The sequence below is a fragment of the Hippocampus comes genome, unplaced genomic scaffold, assembly GCF_001891065.2.
Source record: "Hippocampus comes isolate QL1 unplaced genomic scaffold, H_comes_QL1_v1.1 scaffold174, whole genome shotgun sequence".
In the NCBI taxonomy this organism is placed as follows: domain Eukaryota; kingdom Metazoa; phylum Chordata; class Actinopteri; order Syngnathiformes; family Syngnathidae; genus Hippocampus; species Hippocampus comes.
The window spans coordinates 1,473,588-1,495,472 of record NW_017805983.1 but is presented as its reverse complement, the minus strand read 5'-3'; the positions used below and the strand labels follow the sequence as shown (position 1 = coordinate 1,495,472).

The following is a 21,885-nucleotide window of genomic DNA, read 5'->3' as shown; positions in this document are numbered from 1 at the left end:
TGAAATATTCCCACGCCAACATCAATTCATCAACTCAACTCTTTCTTTCTGTGGGTGTGCAGACGGCAAAAATTAATCATGTGGGCCCCCAGAAAACAGACTTCCATATGAGTACTGGCTCCAACTGCACAGGGTGGCACCGCTTTGACCACATCTATGGTGAGTCAACACGTCTCACTATTTTATCCATCTTAGGCAATGCATCACACATACTGTAATACATCTGTTACTATTCAGCAGAAATAACATTCATTGTTTAAGAAAGTGTGCTTTGAACACTTTGGGAGATCTCACCAGTGTAAAAACCCAGCGTAGGCTTCATCTCTCTTTGCAAAATAATTGTCATTTCATTGCTTACATTACATTAATGGTGGGGAGTAGTGAAATACATGTAATGATATTACGCAAACCAAATACAAAATGTATGCAACAGTAATCTGTTGTAATGCTGAGGAAAAAATGAGTAATTACAATATAGTTTCTTTTGGAAATTTTAATTATTACGTCTATGCATTTTCTAATCCGCTTACCCGGGCGTGCTGAAGCCTATCCCAGCTGTCTATGGGCAGTAGGTGGGGTACACCTTGAACTGGTTGCCAGCCAATCGCTGGGCACACATAGACGAACAACAACCATTCACACGCACACTCACTCCTCGGGACAATTGAAAGTGTTCCATTAACCAGCCTTGCATGCTTTTGGAATGTGGGAGGAAATCGGAGTACTTGGAGAAAACCCACGCAGGCACAGGGGGAACATGCAAACTCCACACAGGAAGGCCGCAGCCGGAATTGAACCCTGCACTGTGAGGCGGATGTGCTAACCAGTTGACGACCGTGCCGCCATTAATGATTACAATAGTGGTTGAATTTGAAAAAAATCGCCACAAAAGTTGCAATCATCAATTTTTTTTTCTTCCTATGAGATTTTTTTACTTACAAGCTGTTGCATCATCTATTTTCTGCTTTGTGTTTCGAGACAAAATTTGAGTGACAATCTTTGGATATACCACCACTCTAGTGAAGTGAAAAAAAGGTTGTACTAGCTGTAGCTGCAGTTCAGTGTCCGAGTGCTGTTCGCGATGGGTGTGGCGGTGTCTGTTAGCGCGAGTTCCCTGGCAGCGTTGGACAGGTTATTGAACAGATGTAATAGTGAGGGCCCACTGGGAGTTCGGTTGTTCGGTGTCAATCCACCCTGGATGGTTGTTGACGCCGGTGTTGTATTGCTAGCCTGGAGACGAGCAGATACCTGCTAGCCACTCCTGTCGCTAGTAGCTTGCGTGCTCGCGGATACTTCATGGTAGTCAACTAGAAAAAGCGTTACAGTGAAAAGTAACTCATCATCAGGAATACAGAAAAAGAATAGGCAGTTTCACGAAGCATAATACACACACCGGTGCTGTGTGACTTTTACTTTATTTGAGCATGACAAATTGTTACATCCCTTGGTGTTTAAATGAATTCAGCACAGTAAAACAAAGCACGTGAGCACAACCAAGGACAAAACATAAGCTGAGCCCCATCACTTATATAACACAGTGTTGTGTGTAAGTTGTAGCACGTGGCCTTTCCTTTCAAATTCATGTGCACAGCCTCAGCGTATAATACCTCCACCAAACCCTCCCTTTTTGTTTCATTTATGCTGCTCTTTTGAATCAATTTTCACTGTGCTGTTCTTCTCTTGCCTGACTCTACCCTAAAGCAGGGCCCCCAGCTCATGTTCAGTTTAAATGGAGTGCGCATGAACGCTGACTCACATATTCATGAAATACACATGGGTGCACACTTCAACATAGAAAGAGCAACCACGGTAGTACAATACACACATAAACGTAACATATGCAAAACTGTATTCGGGATGCACTGAATTCCCTGAGTCGAGGGGAAAATGGAATATACTGAATATTGTTAATGTGGCAAAGAGGCCAGTATTTTTTACACAAAGACCAAAACAGTGACAGAGACAGCAACAATCACTGCTGTAAAAAGGCCAGCTGACACAGTTAAACCAATGCTAATAAACACGGGACACTGTTGCACTACACTACATGCACTAAACTCAATAGAAAAGCCCATAATTGAGATGCAGGCCACCAACCCTTGACCTGTTTTAGATATGAGCTCAAAAGCCACGATGTATTAATAGCAGGGATACTGGCAGAATACACTCACTCAGTGAAAATACGCTACTTGCTCTTCAATGCTTAAAATAGACAAGCAAATGACCCATGCGTGACATTAACGTGTAAGGTAATATCTTCCGGTCGCTGATGTTAAAGTGGTACACTCTCCTGACTTGTGTGCGGGTAGCATGGGATGGGTTCACACTCAGTGACAGTGTGGATGTGGGTGGGAATGGTTGTTAGTCTCTCTATGTGCCCTGCAAATGGCTGGTGACCAGTTCAAGGTATAGTCTGCCTTCTACCGGAAATCAGCTGGGATAGGCCCCAGGACCGCCACGCGACCCTGGTCATGACAGACTGCGTTGAAAATAGATGGATGAAACATCCTGTAGTAAAAGTTAGGTGGCACGGTGTCGACTGGTTAGCCTCACAGTATATAGGTCAAGGGTCGGATTCCGGCCGCGGCCTTCCTGTGTGGCGTTTGCTATGTTCTCGCTGTGCCTGCATAGATTTCCTTCCACATTCTAAAAAACATGCATGGTAGGGTAATGGAAGAGTCGAAAATGTCCTTAAGTGTGACTGTGAGCAGGAAAGGTTGTTTGTCAATGTGTGCCCTGTGATTGGCTGACAACCAGTTCACTGTGTACCACACCTCCTGCCCAAAAAAAAAAAAACGGCTTCAGCATGCCTGCCACTCTAGTGAGGATAATGGATGGATGGATGGATGCCATATCTACCAGTGCATACTGCCATCTAGAGACCACTTCTGAATCTACTGGAGTTGCTGCTTTCTCAGCAAGAAAGAACTGTTTGTGGACTGAGATTTTGCTATTTTTGATTTATTAAAAAAAGACTCAGCAGGTGCTAAATTTTTAAATTCAAAGGAAAGTTTACACAACAGAGGTTACATGAATCATACACCCAAACTACAGTACTATTTCACACACTTGCGGTATCAAACTGTATATTGTAGAAAAATACAGTACGTCATACTACCTGCTCCTCCTTCAGAGACACCGTTCCTTTTTGTTGACATGCTGATTTGGGTTTCCTGTTTTTTACAGTACCATTTTTAACAGTCTTAATATTTGCTCTCTTGCCTGTTAACGTGCTTTCATTGTCGGACTCTTCCTTTGCCCTTTTTAAATGTGGCGTTTCTTTCAGCTTTTGGAATTTCTTGAGATCGGCACAGAACAATACCTAAACAACGGAGAGACGCTATGTGGTTACAATGGACAAAATGCATGGAGATGTTCAACAACACGTGCACTTACTGACTGTGCCCAACCGGCATAAGGACCCCACAGATTTCTGAAAAAATCACCTGTGTACAAGCGTAACCAAGCTTTAGCCATGTGGATACTTCCAAAATATGATCAGTGAGACATATGAACACACACCGATGTCTTTGTGAAGCTTTTCTGTGATGCTTTTGGGTTCGTTGGCAGCAGCATATTTATAGTCACGCTTGGCAATTTGCCACACGTGCGTGTCGATTGGCACAGCGTCTGCCTTATCCAGGGACATCAGACATACGCAATCTGCTACCTAAAGAAGCAGACATAGGCCAAGTTACCTTTCCAAAGTTCACTCCAGACCAGCTAGTCATTTCAGCTGCTGTACCTTTGTGCCCACTCCAGGGAGGGCACGCAAAGCATCACGGGCCTCCACATACGGGACACTGCGTAGACCTTCAAGCCATTTGTGACCATGGTTGTCTAAAATCTGCTTTGCACTCTGTTGCAAGAACCGAGCTCTGTATCCAAAACCGAGTTCTCTAAGGCATGCCTCTACAGTGTCGTCTACAAAGTACAAAAAGTTCATTTCGATATTGAAAACACTGTGTAGTACAGGCACATTGTTAGTCATGACATCACATACAGTGGATATCAAAAATCTACATATCTGTAACAATAGTATTGTTAGATATCCATATTCAAAGTTTTTGTGACATAAAAAAGTGACACCAAGATAAATCATTTTAAAACTCTTTTTCTCCAGCGATGTGGCCTACAATCAGTAAAAATAAATTAATATTTTAAAAATAAAGAATCTTTTCAAATTCATAAAGTCTCAGTCTCACAAAACCTTCAGGCTTTGAAAACATTTTTCAGGAAAAGACAACTAGAACATCCGACATGTATTTCAGATGAATCAAAAGCACTTTAAAGAGGATGGCAGGTATGTGCTGACTCCCATTAACATTAAATTTAAGACATGTTTTTAAATTAACTTCACAATAATGGAGGAAAAGCTTTACAATTTTCACCAAAACCTGGCATTTCCAAACAAGCCAGAAATAACATCAATCGTGTTACACAAGCTATCTTCAAGAGTTGCTGAATAAAATATGATCCACATCTAAAGAGCAAGTGATTTGGAGTCACTCCACGTGAGAAGTTGGCCATACACTTAGCTCTTGGTTCTCAAAGAGGTCCAGTAGTGCCTATGCAGAACTCTTTGGGAGCCGTCGTCTATAGCTCAGTGCTAACTGCTAATCGGCAGCCTACCCATGGTGTTTTAATTTAATTAATACTCATGGACATTACGGTACATTCAATGTATTTTAATGCAATTTAAGGCCTTAATTTTTCACAAAATGCATTTAATGACGTTTAAAGTGCTTTTGACCCGGGAAAACACACCATTTGCTTTAGTAGGTCAGAAAAAAAATGCTGTGGTGCCACAGAACTCTCCCCTGGGCCTTGAAGTTGACACTAGTACACTGGCACAACACAAGGGCAAAGTATGAGTGCATAACAACCCGTCACACTGCACCTGCTAATGCGGACAGCGAAGGAAAGTCGTAGTATGAGGTTTGATCCAGCTGGTAGAGCAGATCACCCCGGGCCTCACACAACCTCTCCACCATGCCCTGGATACGAGATATATGGTTGTTGGAGGTGCAAATGAAGGAAAAGAGGCATTCAGTGGGGTCCTGACGGAGCATTCGCACACCTGTGGAAAGGAAATGGGAATGTGTTTCAATGTGAGTTATTAGTTGTTGATAAATTATATCATACAAGCATATACTGACCAGTGAAGATGTCAGCAATTTTTTGGAAGTGGGGGTCCGCCGCTCCCCATTTTCTGTACAAACGCCTCAAATTCACACTCAGTTGGAAGTAATCTCTCAACATGGCTTCGTCCTCGTCATGCTGGAGGTTTGCAGTCGCTACCTCCTCCTTCGCAGCTGCTTTACATTTCACCTGTGACTCGTTTTTCTCATTGAGGGAAACACCACCATTTCCTGCCTTGACGTCTCTGTGCACTTGTCTGTCATTGGGTTTGTACACGCAGTACCACAAAGTGTCCTCTGTCTGAGTAACAGTCCACACTTTTCCTCCCATCACTCCAGTCCAGTGGCCGACTGCCGTCTCCCTCCAGCTGTGGAAAAAATATGCGCATTATCTTTATCCTTGGTTTGAATTTGAGTGTGACTGGTTGCTTGTCTTGAAGGAATACAAATTATGTGTCGTTGCTGGTGAAACTATGCCAGCAACGACACATAGCAACGTACGCTGACAGGCCGGAACAATTCAAAGCGCTTCCACTAGATGGAAAAATGTGCACAATTAACCTGTGTCGACAATATTTCAGAAATATTTTTGTTAAGTGGTGTGCTGTGATACTTTCCCCGTGTAAACTGCAGAGTTCACCGTGGCTCACGCCTGATAACTGACGTACCGGAACGACTGACCACAAGCAAGAGTAAGATCCAATCGCAGCTCTGACTTCTCACAGGACAAAGCCCTCCACGCGTTTGCTGTTGATGAAAGAACTGCATGTGTTGCCATAACTTTACGCATTAGTTTGCTTGCATGGGTGCATCTAAAATATTACTACGGTGAAAAGAATCTCGAGTTACATCTTTGTCGCCCTTGTTTACAGCCAGTCTGACGGCGGAACTTAGATGACGTCAGAACGGAAGTGATAAGCACCCCTGTCAAAGTTGGAAATTTTTCATCCATAGATCCATTATCTGAACGGCTTATCCTAACAAGAGCCGTGTGAAAATTCTTATTATGATTAACAATACTACTACTACTACTACTACTAAGTAGTAGTAGTAATGCTTGAGCAGTAAGCACACAGAACAAAAAAGAAAATGTTTGGATGTTTGGTCAACACACCATTACTATGAATACAGCGATCCAAACAGTCGGCCAACTTCCATTTTTCAAAGGGATAATGTGGGGTGACTTTCACGAAGTTGTTTCGTGGGCAAAAATACCCAAATCGGAACCATATATAAATATTGTTCATTTTAGTGTTTATTAGCGATGATGGATTATGAAATGTCAACAATGCTAATCAATCTGAAGTTACATTGCGTTTTCATGCAATTATAAGCGTTGTTTCATAATTTCAAAAGACTGAGAAGCAAATAGCAATCATTTTATTTTAAAAAGTCTGATTGGGACAAAAGCCCAAATTACAAAGTTGTAGAGTTGTTTTCGCGACAGTGTTATTTCATGGACAACAAAAAAGGTTGCATCATAGCCTGAGAGAGAGAGAGAGAGAGACACACGCGAGCGCGCGCGCGCGCACACACACACGCACACGCACTCTTTACGGAGAAAATGTGATATGACAACATATACCGGGTGTTCCGTTTCATATTCAAATTGAATCTAAAATCAGTACAAGTGTGTGGTCCTACTTTCATGATTAATAGAAAAATGTCTGGAATGACATTCTGACGCAATAGTTCTCATTTAGTAGTAGTTCGTGACACTAGTTTGACACGTCGTTGTGATTGGCTATATTCCTTATAGTAGGTGGTGCTTCTATTAAACCATTACATGATTCGCTGACATCGCTGAAATTCACGACTTTCAATTGGCTCATATGTTCTTTGCCTCTCCCCTTTGCAGCGAACAGGAAGTAGTTTCTCTCTTTAAGAAGCGAGCTTGTGGAGCTGCGGTGTGTCAGTGTTCTCCTGGATCTGTCGGAGAAAAGTGAAAAATGGACGATACATCGACACTTTTCATTTCCATCGGGCTTAGTGAGCAGAAAGTGAAAGAAACGCTGAAAAATGCAGCATTGAGCGCCACCTTGAAGAGCGCAATCGTTCAGGTTTGACCCCCGCCCCATCTATTTGTAGAACTCATTGTAGGGACAGCTGTGACGGCCACGCGCTTAACACTTGTTGCTTTATTACAAACTTTAAAATATGTAATTACTCGATTGGTAGGGACACATTTCTGTTCATTTGAGTGCCTTGCAGCTGCAGCAGTTAGGGTCGCAGGATTTCATTTTCACTTTTAACTGTCAATATATTTTAGTTTAGATGCACGTTGCTGGTATTTTTTTGTTGTTGTTGTTAACGAAGTTTACAATTTGTGTTGATGTTCTTCATTATTTCTGGTTTGCTTTCAATTATTTCTCTAGGCTCGCAGTGTCAGTGGAGCAACAGAAGTGGACAAAGCAGCAGGGACATTGTTGTACAACCTGGCCTCTCGCCTCAAAGACACAAAACGTCTGGCATTCCTCGCAGAAAACATAGCTCTGTGCAAAATAACCACAGAGCAACAACTTGCTGGTATTGTGACATTCTGCAACACCTCACCCATAGGCAGGGGCCTCTATAGTAATTTTTGTGGCCCAAGGCAAATCCACATTTTACACATCGTTCTGTACAGAGCGCTTTCACATCAGCGACAGCTGTAACAAACCACTTTACAGAACATTTAACTTAAAATAGTACAACAGGACACATAAGATAAAACATGGGGGAAAAAAACAACTATGGTGCCACCTTGCACTGACATAAATTTTATCTTCACAAAACACAGTGTTCATCGATAAACTCCTTAAAATCCTTCTGAGGTTTATTATCTAATGAGTGAATCATATCAACGCTATTGTAGTTAATAAGAACATTGATCAACATTGTATATTGCTGTAGACTGCAAATTTCCCCAGTGTGGGACAAATAAAGATTATCTTATCTCATGTAGTTTACCATTTCAACTGCTTTAATGCTTGGAGTGTATTCACAAAGCTGTGTTAATGAAAAGTGTCACTCATGCCTCTCTCCCACTTCATATCTATTGCTACTGCAGGTTTCGGGGCAACTTGGGGCACCAGCCAACTGCCCATGTTTGTCTAATGTTATGTCTTTACCTGTCTTCAGAAATGAGTCACACACGCTTGTAAACCAGGGTGATTTAGATTAAGCGTTACCTAAACCAAACTGATAATTTGCTTTCAATATCAGGCCAGATTGATATTTGACAGAGAATTCGACTTCTTGTATTATGTTGTTCTCCATGACGTGCTTGCACACTATAAAAATACATTGCTATTTCTATTCTGAAACATTTCTGAATCTGCAGCTGCTTTGGAATTTGTGAAGACTCATCCTCAGGACCCCCTCAACCATAGTGAGTTTAATGAAGCCTGTGGAGTGGGTGTGGTCATTACACCAGAGCAGATTGAAGATGCCGTAAGTACATACTCACATGTGCGACTTTCAAGCTTTATTGTACACCGCTCAGTGATGGGACGTTGTTGTGCAGGTGGAGTCTGTGATAAAGAAGCACAAAGAACAGCTTGAAAAGGAGAGGTACCACTTCAACATGGGCCTGCTAATGGGTACGATCACTCTGCTCGCTGGGCAGATATTTCTGAAACAAGTGATGTTGTGCAATCGGGGGACCAAACTCGTGGTTCTGGTGTTTGTTGCAGGAGAGCTGCGCTCCGCTCTTAAATGGGCTGATGGGAAAGTTCTCAAAAATGAAATGGACATGCAGGTTAGTCTGAAGAACGGTGATTTGGGATTACAGTATGGCATAGATCTGTCATTTTGAATGTTTGAATGAAATGGAATTGCCTTTAGCCGACGATCTAAAGTAAATCAACTTTGGTTCGAAAGGTCCTGCACCTCTTAGGCCCCAAGACAGAGGCTGACCTTGAGAAGAAATCTAAGGTATTTAGCAAAAGGGTAACCTACTGAAATTGTTCTCACCAAGCAAGTAATCTGTTAGTGTGGATCAAACATACATGACAAATGTTATTTTCGGACATTAGTTGTCAACTGAGATTGTTACCATTTGGGCTAAGTTAGGCTTGCTGTGTTTCACACATTCCAGTATTCGAGTTAAACAAACCAACCAACTCCTTCGATCTTCACACAGTGTTATCTCACATATGTCTCGCTGAAGTGAAGCAATTCTTGACATTTCAATAACAATGTTTCTCTAAATACAATGCAGACCCAGAAAAATAAAAATGAGAATGAGGTGAAGATGAAAAAAGAGGCGGTGGCACTTAATGGTAAGGTGCAGGATTGGACAATAGTGGTTGTCTGTCTGCAGTTAAGTTTGTTGTTTATGTATTTTAATTAATCATGTGCATTGTTTAGGTGAGACCACAGTCATGGAGGGAAAGTCACTCATGGAGCAGCTCAGGGGAGAGGCCCTGAAGTTTCACAAACCAGGTGACAAAGGAAACAACCGCAAAATGAGTTCCCGTGAATTTCATCCATACTAAGCATGAATGTGCTGTCCCTCTTAACCAATATCCAGGTGAGAACTATACAACTGAGGGCTATGTGGTTACACCAAACACGATGAACTTGCTCAAAAAGCACTTGGAGCTCTTTGGTGGACAGGTGAGCTCAGGTGTAGAAAAGAAATAAAACTAAAAGAATCCAATCAAATTTGACGGACGTCTCAACTGTTGTAGATACGTACCCGTTTCCCTCCTGAGCCCAACGGTATCCTTCACATTGGACACGCTAAAGCCATTAACTTTAATTTTGGTTATGCAAAGGTAGGTCCTTTCTTCCATTTTAATCTCCCTTCAAACAATGCAGCTTCCTTTTACACGTACCCTTTTCTCCAGGCAAACAATGGAATTTGTTTCCTGAGATATGACGACACAAACCCAGAGAAAGAGGAAGAAAAATACTTCACAGCCATCAAAGACATGGTAGAGTGGCTCGGTGAGTTGGTGATAAGGATTTTTCTACATGCAGAATATCAGTATCTGAATAATGTTACGGTTTTCCTCAGGCTACACGCCGTATGCAGTCACGCATGCATCGGACAACTTCCAGCAACTCTATGATCTTGCACTTGAACTGATTCGCAGGTGAACACAAGTGTGTGTGTGTGTGTGTGTGTGTGTGTGTGTGTGTGTGTGTGTGTGTGTGTGTGTGTGTGTTTGCAAAAGCACAATTAGGATTCATTTTTGAAATTGTCTTCCCACAGGGGTCATGCATATGTATGCCACCAGAAGGGGGAGGAACTGAAAGGCCACAATACTCCTCCATCACCATGGAGAGACCGTCCCATTGAAGAATCTCTGGTTTTGTTTGAGAGGATGAAAAAGGGGATGTTTGCTGAGGGAGAGATTACACTCAGGATGAAGACTGTCATGGAGGATGGGAAAATGGATCCCGTGGCATACCGAATCAAGTACACGCCACATCATCGAACTGGAGATGAATGGTAGACTAGCTGTCTCAATCGCTGTTCGTTTCATCATTCTTATTTCCCATGAATATGACTGTCCCCAATTCCTGAATGTTTGTCTTCAGGTGCATCTATCCTACCTATGACTACACCCACTGTCTGTGTGACTCAATTGAAAATATCACACATTCGCTCTGCACCAAAGAGTTCCAGGCCAGGTTGGCATTGATCACTGTTTTTTCCATTTTACTATCATTACCCTACTTATTGATTTGGCATGAAAATTTCCCTCTTCTGCTTGTGTTTTTCTTGGCAGGCGATCATCATATTATTGGCTATGTAATGCTCTGGACTTGTATTGCCCTGTTCAATGGGAATATGGCCGCCTGAACCTCACCTACACTGTGGTGTCCAAGAGGAAGATCATCAAATTGGTGGAGAAAGGAGTGGTCAGGTAAAATTGCAAATGGAAAAAATGTGTTTAACCGTTTTTTCTGTTATTTATTTTTAACATCAGATGACATTAAAGTGAACGCCCCATGTGGCATCAGAATTTTACATTGGCAGATGCCTTTAGTCAAATTATACTTTTGACATTCGAATTGAATAAACGCATGCTTAGTGATGTTTGCAGTTATGTCAGATCTGTAGTGGTTGGCTGGATCCCAAAATCCAAACTGTTATTATTGCTCATTTAAACTACAAATATCTAGAGATAAATGGACAAGTGGACATACAAAGCAACCAGTATGTGCAATACTGACGATTATAATCTCAAAGTATTCATGACACAACAGTGTCAAATCTTCATGAAAGAAGACTCGATATGATATATTCTGTGTAATTGCAGAGACTGGGACGACCCTCGCCTCTTTACTTTAACCGCACTGAGGAGGAGAGGCTTCCCACCGGAGGCCATCAACAACTTCTGCGCTCGTGTAAGCAGGATGAATGGAGGACTGGATAGAGAGTCACACGTAAATACCTCAATTTCTGACACCTTTTTAGGTGGGAGTCACAGTTTCCCAGACGACAACTGAGCCGCATCTTCTGGAAGCATGTGTCAGGGATGTGCTCAATGAGACAGCCCCACGAGCCATGGCCGTGTTGGAACCTCTTAAAATCACCATAGTAAACCTTCCTGAGGACTCAAAGGTATGTTTCACATGCTTACTATGGTCAAAGGTTTCAGACTCAAATACTGTAATCAATCAGATCAGGGGCTAAGCTTGAGCGTACCATGTTTTTTCCTTTTTCAGGATTAAATGTGCCAGTTGACACAATACTTTTGTCCTTGTGTTGTGCCTGAGGACTGTTGATTCTGTCTTGATTATATCATTAGTACTCATCCCCTCCTCTCTTAGTCAGAAGTACGAGTGCCAGACTTCCCTGCTAATGAGGCCAAAGGCAGCCACACTGTGCCATTTAAAAGCACCATCTTCATTGAACAAAGTGACTTCAGAGAGGTTTGACACACACAAAAATACCCATGCCTGAGTTATTCTGTGGATGGAAGATGATGGTGAAATTTTTTTTTTTCGAGGTGATGGAGAAAGGCTACAAGCGTCTGACCCCAGAACAACCCGTAGGCTTAAGGCATGCCGGGTATGTCATCTCTGTGAAGAAGATCATCAAGGTACGACACAGTAGGTTTGACTTTGAGATGAGCATTTTTCGATTGGTAACGCCTGTTCCTACCCTGCGTGCATCCTCTGTTGCAGGACGCTCAGGGTAAAGTCGTGGAACTTCAGGTGAGCTGCTGCAGCTCTGATACAGCAGAGAAACCGAAGGCCTTCATCCACTGGGTCAGCCAGCCACTTGTGTGTGAAGTGCGCATCTATGAAAGACTGTAAGTTGTCATTCATTCATAACACCACTCACAGTGTATATAAGACATTTGCACAACCCTGTTCAATTGCTTGGTTTTTGTGATATGGAGAAATGATGTCAAAACTTTTGCCGCTATTCATGTGACCTATAACCTGCAAAATCATCGGTCCATGACACGTTTTCCCAAGTTTGTTTGCGAGATTTTGTTGTATTCTGATAAGAACACAGTTGAACCTTTTGGTCCTAATTGCAAGCCAACACTGCTCATCACCTAAAGAACACCATACCAGCATTATGTATTGTATTCGTTGTATTAGTATAAATGTTGTGGGGAAATAGCAGTATTCATGCATGGTACAAAGACTACAAAATGAATTGTAGTAGATGTACAACTGTTGCCATTTCTGTCTGCACTTGCGAAAACAGGCACCTACTACTTGGTTTGTAATGTACCGTATATCAGGAATACAGACATCTGAATTGAAAAGCAAGAACATGTAGTAAAGACAACAGTCCAGCAGACTAACCACATCGAAGTGGAAAGTAGCTGGTGAATTCGCAAAAATACAGATGAATAGCTAAAGGAGTATGCAAACATTACAATGCCTGGAAAAATAAGTCATAGAAGTAAAATGAGAAAGGATCAGAGCCTGGACGAATGTTGTGCATGTATGTGCATTCCAAAGAATGGATATTAATGTTCTACTCTGAACATGTTTGTAGATTCATACACAAACATCCGGAGGATCCAGCTGAGGTGCCCGACGGTTTCCTGAGTGACATCAACCCAGTGAGTGGTCCTCACATGCCTGCATCAGCTGTGGATTGTAATAGTTTATTTAAACAACTTTTCCCTTCCCCAAATGTAGAATTCGATGCAAGTGGTCAACAGTGCCTTCGTTGATACCTCTGTCAAGGGAGCAAAGGTTCTTGACAAATTCCAGTTTGAAAGAGTTGGCTACTTCTCCCTGGACCCTGACAGCACTTCAGACAAGGTACATTGAAAGAGCTGCTTGATGCTAAATCTTAGAAAATAGATTACATTAATAGCCACAATAGAAACCACATAGTTATTTCTTTTTCCTGTAAGCACATGCTGCCTTTTATATGCTTCTGTTTTGTATTCACTGGCTCCTTTGTCGTTGCAGCTGGTCTTCAACAGGACAGTTACTCTCAAGGAGGATCCGGGAAAGATTTAAGTCTCAAAATGCGATCAAGCTATGTGTCCTGCTTCCCAAGAGCCCACAGATACATGCAGAACCCCAGCAACTACTTTGGTTAAGATTGACATAAATCAGACCATAAATGGGAACTGCATTCTTCCATATGCATCTAAATTGGAAAATATTTTTTGAATTTGAATTATTGTTTGAAATGTCTACAATGTCCATAATTTTACTTGAGACTGAAGTACTTCTTTAGTATCAAACTTTGCAACGTCATAATGAAATTATGAGCATTTCTAATTGATTGCTCACTGTTGCCTCATTGATTGACTGTGCAATGCATACATTAATACTGTACCTGAATTTCATAACAATATTGTCTCTTGTTTTGTATGACACAGAGGTGATGCTGTCAAATACATGTTATTGCAAAGCATATCTTTTTATCACAGAGGGTGCGCTCGTGTATCAGGGAAAATTAAAATTTCTTACGAAATAGCAGTTTGTGTCTGGTTTTCAAAAAGGAACAAATATACTCACGAATCACACACTGATTAACCTAATGAGATCCCATTTGAATGATTGTAGTCACTCTAATCCAGTGGTTCTTAACCTTCTTAGCGGTACCGAACACCCCCCCCCCCCAAAAAAAAAAAAATATATATATATATATAATTTTGCAAATTAAAGATATTTATTAAAAACAGAAAAAAACTAAGTATACGTCTTTTTTTTTTGTTAATTGCACGACGTACTATCACGACAGTCATACGTTGACGACTAAGCGAACTAAATTTCCCACAGCATGATGAGACAAGCAATGTCATGTGATCATCTGCAGCCAGTGATGGCCAAGTGGGCGTGTCATAACTAATTGACTGTTGAGTCGCGTGTGTCTTACCCTCCATGGTAGAGGCTCCGTCGAACCCCTGAGACCGATTCACCGAACCCCTGGGGTTCGATCGAACCCAGGTTAAGAACCACTGCTCTAATCCATCAATGGGAAATTCAATACACTACTGTATATTACAAAGAACTGATCACATCACACATGCAGCCATGCAAGGAGAACTGTCGGGAGTAAAAGACGTGTGGAAGCAATTCAACGGGATTTGAGCGAGGTTTGGTATGTTCTGTGGCATTTGAAGCGGGACTCGAACCTTAATGCTCTGGCTCCTGGCCTGAGTCCTTCTCGAGCAATATTAAATATTGGCTACCAAGATTATATTGTTCTGTTTGGATGTATTGTAATTTATTTATAAATATCACTACAATTTTGAATTGTATTTGTTGTAAATTACAAAGGTATACAACTATTAAAACCATGGAACCTGAAATGTTGGTCTATAAGCTACTGGGACAGAGGGGCCAGGTCATGCATATGAGATAACCCTAATAAAAAGGGGCAAATGTGAATGTAAAATGGATTATTTTACTATTCAAATTATACATTACTTTAGTAATCATAAATGGTAACTCTTGGTAACCACTGCTTCAGTAAAATAAAAACAATTTGATGATATTGCTTATCACAGTACATCACTATTCTTTGGAGGGATGAATATTTGGGTAAAATGGCTGCTACAAAAGAAAAAAAAGAAAACAAAAAAGGGAATTGGATTAAGGAATTCATTCCATCAAAGGCAAGGCATATTTATTTGTATGGCACATTTCATACACAAGGCAACTCTGAACTTCACTCAAGCAAAAGCACAAAACCTAAACGCAAAGAAACAGAGGATGGCCATCAATTGAAGAAATATTTCAAATGGAAAAATAAAACCACAGACGGAGACTGCAAGAACTACACCTGAACATTAGTGGAAAAAGGAAATTGACAAGATACTTGTATAAAATTAGGAGACCGGCTGCTGCTACCCAGGCACTATGTTCCTCTTGGACCGTTTTAATTGTTTTTGTCGTGTCGTTTTCTGTTTGCGTTGTTGCAATGCCATTCATAAAATACATTTTGAAAAAAATTAAGCGACAAAAAACTTCCCCGCACTGGTGGAACTGGGAATGAACCCTTCATTGCCCGGAGCTTGGCAAGAACCACTCTAATTGTCCTAGCATCTCAATGAGACGACCTTAAAACCTTGAGATGCCCGTGAACCACTAAGAACAAATATCTGGCTTGTCAAGCTTTTAAGGTAGACCGCTATCTATCCTTTTCTTTGTGCCGCCCAAGTCAGCGTGTGGCGTCTTTAATGAATGCTCGCTCGGCGCCAGTTCCCGCGAGAACATGCGTTCGTAATCCCGCGAGAGCAGGTCAGGTTTACACTTCGCGTGCCCATTGGTCTGGAGGTGCTGTTGTAAAATGGCGCCCAGCGAAATATAAGTAGTCAAGAAAAAGGGGGAATATCTGCCTTCAGCTTTAAACAAATTATAAAAAAGAAGAAGCCGAACCGCCATAGGGAGACAACACAGAAAACATTTGCTTCCTTGAAGAAAAAGAGGCGCCGTTTTGCGGCTAGAGAAGTGGGCGGCCCGAGACTCGGCACCGTTGAGGAAGAGAGGTAGCTAATGCTATCGGGTCTGCAAGCCTTTGCCTGTTAGCGGGGCCGCTAACAGAAAAACACTCATTAGCATATCGTCACAAACATCTAGATGTCGCGCTACCTTCAGACTGTCCCCCGTACGAGGAGCCAGATGCAAACGGGCTGCTACTGTGAAAGATTGCGCTCGCTATATAAGCCATATGTGGCTGTGAAGCAAACAACATGCGGCTAGTTAGCCGTACGGATGGCTAAACTGGCGTGTTGTGTAATCAGTTGCAATAATATATTACATAGAGCTCTAATGTGACCTATCAAGCAGTGAGAAATAACGGCTCAGTACTGCGGGTCTATTTAACGTTTATTTCCGTGGCTGCTGTGCCGGATTTGGAAAGTGAGCGCGCTTTTGTCCCCAGCTCGACTACGGGCACTCTGAATTAACCCTTTCGTGTTCTCCTACGATCTTGTGAGAAGGCGCAAGACAGCAAGGCTGCATACCTGACAGCAACTGCAGTTGAGTTGATGATCACAGTGTCACATTTTGTCCGAGTTGAGGTTCTAGATTCCAATCTAATTTGATTTGTCTTGATGTTTTGGCATTGCTAAGTAAGCATTGTTGTTCCTCTTTACGGCCGTCACTTTCAAATTCAGAATCGGTAAGGATGCTCAACGCAAAGCAGCCATGAGTTGTCCTCTCACTCTTGGCTCACGTACTGAACAAAAGTGTCGCAGGATATCCCAGTGTCCATGATGTTATGGCCCACATTCAATGGGAAAACTGTTAGTTTGGGTTTGAAATAAATCCAATCCTGGAACCTTTCTGATACAGGCTTTCTATGTCCAAGATGTTGTATGTGTTCAATGTATATTTTGTTATATTGTCAACGTTGATAGAGTGACTCCAGTGCCTTGTGTGTGATTGGCCACTTCAACTGATTCTGATCATGCTGGCATTAATGTTTGTTAACATTAAGCCATTTCCTATTTAGGTCGTTAGCCACCTCATCGATCTAAACTATCAATGACTCACGTGGATTTAAACTGGAGCTTATATTGGGAAAAAGATCGTTAACATACTTGGCCAATAAAGATGGTCTTTATTCTGAATCTTTCCACAGCTTCTCTTTCATAAAAAAGTGTGGGCAACCATGAATAATTCCCTGGATGGCACGAGCTCCTATGAGGAGCTTGTCCGTCAGAAAGCTCGGAGTATCCCTCAGCATCGTATGAAGGAGTTCCTAGAGTCCCTGGCCAGTAAGGGTCCAGATGCACTGCAGGAGTTCAGCCAGCAAAGTGAAGATGTTACAACCACCACCACAACCATGGTGTACCAGCAAGAGGCAAATTGCATTTACACAGACAGCACTGAAGTAGCAGGCTCGCTTCTGGAACTGGCTTGTCCGGTGAGACTAAAGGCTACGCATTGATTTGAACCTGATAGGGGAGCTGGAGCCATCAAAACTGAAATGTCTGGTTTTCGTGCAGGTTCAGGTGCAAGTTCAGCCGCAGCAGCAGATCCAAGAGTCGACAGCTCAGCAGCAGAATGACGATCAACAAATTATACAGGTTGGTGAATTTTCTATTTCTTGTGTCACTTTCAATGTTGTTATATTGCTGTGATTACGCTATCCCCGCATCAGGTGCAGATTGGCCAGCAGCCAGGTCACATGCTGGGTCAGGTCCTCCAAGTGCCCTCTGGATCCCATCAGCAGCTTCAAGGTGTGACAACAGCACAGCTGATTCAGCCAGGGGATCTCACTGAGGAGCAGCAACAACAAGTATGAACATTTACAAACACGCCCCTGACATGGCATTGGCAATTACACTTGGCATTCAGCAGATGAAATGTATTTCTTTGTGTTAGCTCCAAGCCCAGTTGGTGGCGGCTGTTGCCGGGGGACAACAGATCCAAATTCAAACAGTGGGGGCCCTCTCCCCCACTCAGCAACAGGAGAGCGTCGAGAGGAGGGCTCCAGGAAGCACATCCCAAGGCGCAGGTGTCCTCCAGCCTGCCAAGAAACGGAAGGTGGACATGCCCATCACGGTGTCTTATGCCCTACCTGGTCAGCAAGTGGCGACAGTCTTGGCTATTCCACAAGGACAGGGTCAGCAGCAGAGTTATGTCTCCCTGCGGCCAGACCTCCTAACAGTGGACAGCTCCCATCTTTACAGTGCTACGGGCACCATCACCAGTCCCACAGGGGAGACCTGGACCATTCCTGTCTATTCTGCCCCTGCTGGGGCCGGAGGTCGGGAGCAGGTCACACACATTGCCATCCCCCAGGAAGCCTATGGAACTGTGCAGGTCGCCGGGAGCAATGCTACAACCATGACCGCTATGCCCACACAAGTTGCTGTGGAAAACGACAAGTTGAAAAACTCTTCCAGTCAAAGTCAGACAGCTCAGGCAGTTTCCAGCATAACAAGCACCGCAGGAATGGGGGGACAAGAAGAAGTGGTGCACACGTTGGCTGCAAACACACTCTTCCCTGCTCAGCTGATGAATGGAAATATCCACATCCCAGTCGCAGTGCAGGGCTACTCCAATACTACGCAGTCACTCATCTGGGACCCGCAGCAGCAAGTGCTACACGCACAGGGACTAACAGGGCAGGATGGACAGCAGCTACAGGTACAACCTGTACAGGTACAACCTTCATTGCAAGTGCAGTAGATATAAAAAGTCTGCACACCTCCATACAAATACAATGTTTTGTGATACCAGAATGTGTGCCCACACTCTTATATAGGGATCTGTCTGTGTTCAGAATTAGTCTATCACATTCAAACTCTTGTTAAATAGCAATCAGCACACACCTGCCACCAGACAAAGTGCCACTGATTAACCTCAAATAAGTTTCTAATGCTCTGGTGGGCTTTTCTTGACTTTTTTGCTTTCTAGCAGATGCCTGGAGGTTTTATAACACTGGGTGCCATATGGAACTATTCATTCCCCAACCTTATGTAAGGCCCCCAGTTCCAACTGAAGAAAAGCAGCCCCAACGCATGATATTGCCGCCACCACCACACTTCATTTTAGCTCTGGTGTTTTTTTTTTCGAGCTGGGCAGTGTTGTGTTTGCACAAAACATTAAAAGAAACATTTTAAAATGTGGTCAAAATAAAACAATAGCTCTCAAACACCCTTGCAAAAAATGTGTTATTAACAGCTTGAAATAGCAATCAGCGCTGGCACAAAACCTTCAGGCTTCTGCTAAGAAGAAAACCACTAACTATCAGGAAAAGCCTACGAGAACATCTGAACTGTATTTGGAATTAATTCTGGGGAAAGTTTTGAACATACGAGCAGGGGTGTGTAGACTTTTTATATCCACTATATAAAAAGTACAGACTTTTTTTAAAGGTATAAACTGGGGAACTGTTTGTCAACATACCATATCTGCAGGCTCAGGCAGTTGTTGCAGAGGTTGACGGACAAGGCCAGCAGCAAGTGCAAGTTCAGGAGCTTCTGCTCCCTGCCACTCTCAAACCAGATGAGGGGCTGGATGTGTGGTGCGCTTGGGCTCAGCGGAAAAATGCAGAGATGGACAAATCTGATCAACATAAACTGGCTCCAATTGGCCGTAAGTTCTTGTCCCCGTTAATGACATATATTGGTCTGCCTTTCCATCAGTTAAGTGAGTTGCCTGTGTGTTATAGGACGGCAGGCGCTACGCTACCAGGAGGACTTAGTGTCGTGTGCTGTGGCTGAGCTCTGCATGGGTCTTTCTCTAATGACCACAGAGGCCCGCGGCCTGGAAGGGGAGCCCTATGAAGCGGACGTCCTTTACTATGTTTTTCTGTGCATACAAAAGGTAGGCTCCCTTAAAATACATTTGCCTCCTCTGTGTTTGTGTGCACCGCGATTAAATCCATGCTCTCATCTTGCAGTATCTGTTTGATAATGGTCGCGTGGATGACATCTTTTCAGACCAGTATTACACTCGCTTTGCTCAAAGTTTGCACCAGATTCTCCAACCCTGGGCGCCGTCTATTCATCCGCTCGGTGAGAACAAAAATGTGTACCATATTCAAATTTGCAGTGGGTCTTCGTGTTATTAACCTAAAACTTAATTTAGCCTTTTTTTTCCTGTTGGGATGCAGTATGAAATAATAAATGTACAAACAACTTTGGGGTTATTATTTAAATCTATGTGAATCTATAACCAAGCAATTCCTCAATGACTCTACTCTTTCCATTTTTTGTGTTGTAACTACAGACCTACTGTATATCCATTTAACCATTATTCTATTCATATCCCCGTCCAGGCTATATACTCCCCAGTCATGTGACAGAGGAGATGCTATGGGAATGTAAACAACTTGGGGCTCATTCCCCATCCACGTTGCTTACAACACTGATGTTCTTCAACACAAAGTGAGTTGTCATGGCATGGATTCATTTGCTGTCAAGCACGCACGCACGCACGCACGCACGCACACACACACACACACACACACTTACAGAAGTCGAGTCATTCTTTGTGTGTGACCATCATTCTAAATTTTTAATCAGGTATTTTCATTTGAAGACAATTGATCAGCATCTAAAGGTTGCCTTTTCCAAAGTTCTGAGACACACCAGGAAAAGCCCAAGTAATCCCAAAGACAAGAGCACCAGCATCCGATATCTGAAAACAACAGAAAGGTTCATTGGCCAGAAAGGTAAGACATTCACAGTTCACAAATCAGTTACACACCCTCAATCAAGCCTTGCGTTTAAAGGCTAACAAGAGTGTAACTGTTTGTTCAGTCACAGATGACATGTACTCAGAGCAGCTTGAGGACCCGGAAAATCCTCTGCGATGCCCCATCAAGCTGTATGATTTCTACCTCTTCAAATGGTAAAGAATACATTCAAAACAATACATTAGTGACTTGTTTTATATCGAAATGGGAACTGGCCAGTGTAATGTAATCCCCTTAAAACCCCCCAAAATATTTCTCTACCTTAATGCAGTGGTATGTTGAGATCCGTTTTTAATTTGTGACCATACCAAATGCCATTGATCTTTTGCAACCCATCTAAAGAAAACGAATGTTTTTAATAAGAGAAATGGCCCTTTATTGTGTGCTCTTATAAAAGCATTTATGAAATTAATAAAATCGTAGAAAGGGTTCTGTCAGTCGTCATCTGTACCTGTGGGTAAAAAACAAAACAAAAACAAAAAAAAGCAAAAAAGGACGTTTCGCTTCTCTCACAGAAGCTTCGTCAGTGGTAGACAACCCTGAAGTCTCCGTGAAGACTCCGGGAAGTTGCTCTGCGCTAAAAAGCTGAGCGTGGCCTGTTTGAGGACTGGGTGGGGATGGTTAGTCACGCCCCTATTGGTTTATTAGAGGCCCATTGGTTTCTAAATTCCCTATCATTGGGTCTTGATTAGGCCTATTGTTTGGGCTAAGGCTGAATAGCTACTTTCAGTTAGCCTGATCAGCATGTCTATGTCCCTTACTGGTCAACAAGTTATTGTAAATAGGAGACAGGTTAAATCTGATACCTCCTTCACGGTTCAGAGAGGGTGAAAATTTTTTAACAAAAATCGCTTCCTTTAAAAAAGTTAGGAAAATTAAAACAAACAGAGAGGAAACCAACCAACAGAGAGAAAAGAAGAGAAGGGGTGTCTGTGTACCTTATATTGCCGGCCTCTCAGAGAAAATACAAAGAATATTTCTACAACATGATATTCCTGTTTATTTTAAACCGATAAACACATTGAGACAAAAACTAGTACACCCCAAAGACCGGGTTCCTAACACCCAAAAATGCAATCTGATTTATTCCATCCGTTGCCAAGAAAGTGAGTGCAAGGAACATTACATCGGAGAAACCAAACAAACACTCAAGAAAAGACT

General features: G+C 42.5%; 3 protein-coding genes across 6 annotated transcripts in view; 2 read left to right on the top strand and 1 right to left on the bottom strand.

Annotated features, from left to right (window-relative positions):
• Positions 1-1,376: 1,376 nt before the first annotated feature.
• Positions 1,377-6,084, bottom strand: ogg1 (8-oxoguanine DNA glycosylase). 3 transcript variants are annotated; one of them, XM_019891633.1, is made up of 7 exons: positions 5,792-6,084; positions 5,160-5,509; positions 4,901-5,080; positions 3,746-3,924; positions 3,523-3,670; positions 3,397-3,446; positions 1,377-3,322 (listed from the first exon to the last, which is right to left on the bottom strand). In XM_019891633.1, the coding sequence occupies exons 1-7, from the start codon at positions 5,929-5,931 to the stop codon at positions 3,110-3,112; spliced, it is 1,260 nt and encodes a 419-aa protein (XP_019747192.1). In that variant the 5' UTR covers positions 5,932-6,084; the 3' UTR covers positions 1,377-3,109. The 3 variants fall into 3 exon arrangements, with proteins under 3 accessions (XP_019747192.1, XP_019747195.1, XP_019747193.1); XM_019891636.1 differs by having other exon boundaries at positions 5,922-6,079; XM_019891634.1 differs by having other exon boundaries at positions 5,810-6,078.
• Positions 6,085-7,008: 924 nt separating this feature from the next.
• On the top strand, positions 7,009-14,037 carry qars1 (glutaminyl-tRNA synthetase 1). Its single transcript, XM_019891179.1, has 23 exons — positions 7,009-7,201; positions 7,517-7,667; positions 8,464-8,573; positions 8,647-8,722; positions 8,816-8,880; positions 9,003-9,056; positions 9,343-9,403; positions 9,492-9,566; positions 9,655-9,740; positions 9,815-9,901; positions 9,974-10,073; positions 10,144-10,222; positions 10,342-10,581; positions 10,671-10,763; positions 10,862-10,999; positions 11,396-11,483; positions 11,554-11,700; positions 11,910-12,011; positions 12,089-12,181; positions 12,267-12,394; positions 13,099-13,165; positions 13,245-13,370; positions 13,524-14,037. Exons 1-23 carry the CDS (start codon positions 7,091-7,093, stop codon positions 13,572-13,574), a joined length of 2,328 nt encoding a protein of 775 aa, XP_019746738.1. The 5' UTR covers positions 7,009-7,090; the 3' UTR covers positions 13,575-14,037.
• A 1,800-nt stretch (positions 14,038-15,837) lies between these two features.
• The window catches only part of LOC109528495 (glutamine-rich protein 1-like), a 12,297-nt gene continuing 6,249 nt past the window's right edge, over positions 15,838-21,885 (top strand). Inside the window, exons 1-11 of one of the 2 annotated variants that reach the window (XM_019891182.1) lie at positions 15,838-16,057; positions 17,155-17,439; positions 17,522-17,602; positions 17,677-17,814; positions 17,901-18,668; positions 19,442-19,619; positions 19,696-19,850; positions 19,927-20,041; positions 20,305-20,413; positions 20,552-20,700; positions 20,789-20,879. In XM_019891182.1, the coding sequence (XP_019746741.1) occupies positions 17,185-17,439; positions 17,522-17,602; positions 17,677-17,814; positions 17,901-18,668; positions 19,442-19,619; positions 19,696-19,850; positions 19,927-20,041; positions 20,305-20,413; positions 20,552-20,700; positions 20,789-20,879 (2,039 nt within the window). In that variant the 5' untranslated portion in view covers positions 15,838-16,057; positions 17,155-17,184. Of the gene's footprint in view, positions 16,058-17,154; positions 17,440-17,521; positions 17,603-17,676; positions 17,815-17,900; positions 18,684-19,441; positions 19,620-19,695; positions 19,851-19,926; positions 20,042-20,304; positions 20,414-20,551; positions 20,701-20,788; positions 20,880-21,885 lie in introns of both variants that reach the window. The other variant, XM_019891180.1, reaches the window with a different exon arrangement.

What these genes read in the sequence shown, in the direction of transcription:
- ogg1 (XM_019891633.1), bottom strand. Translation starts at nt 5,931, where the DNA reads ATGCGTAAAGTTATGGCAACACATGCAGTTCTTTCATCAACAGCAAAC. An exon ending in CGGTACGTCAGTTATCAGGC is followed by an intron (nt 5,510 to 5,791) that starts GTGAGCCACGGT and finishes TTTTTTCCACAG; the next exon opens with CTGGAGGGAGACGGCAGTCG. An exon ending in AAAGCTTCACAAAGACATCG is followed by an intron (nt 3,447 to 3,522) that starts GTGTGTGTTCAT and finishes GCTTGTACACAG; the next exon opens with GTGATTTTTTCAGAAATCTG.
- qars1 (XM_019891179.1), top strand. Translation starts at nt 7,091, where the DNA reads ATGGACGATACATCGACACTTTTCATTTCCATCGGGCTTAGTGAGCAG. An exon ending in AGAGGCGGTGGCACTTAATG is followed by an intron (nt 9,404 to 9,491) that starts GTAAGGTGCAGG and finishes TGCATTGTTTAG; the next exon opens with GTGAGACCACAGTCATGGAG. An exon ending in GTGCGCATCTATGAAAGACT is followed by an intron (nt 12,395 to 13,098) that starts GTAAGTTGTCAT and finishes ACATGTTTGTAG; the next exon opens with ATTCATACACAAACATCCGG.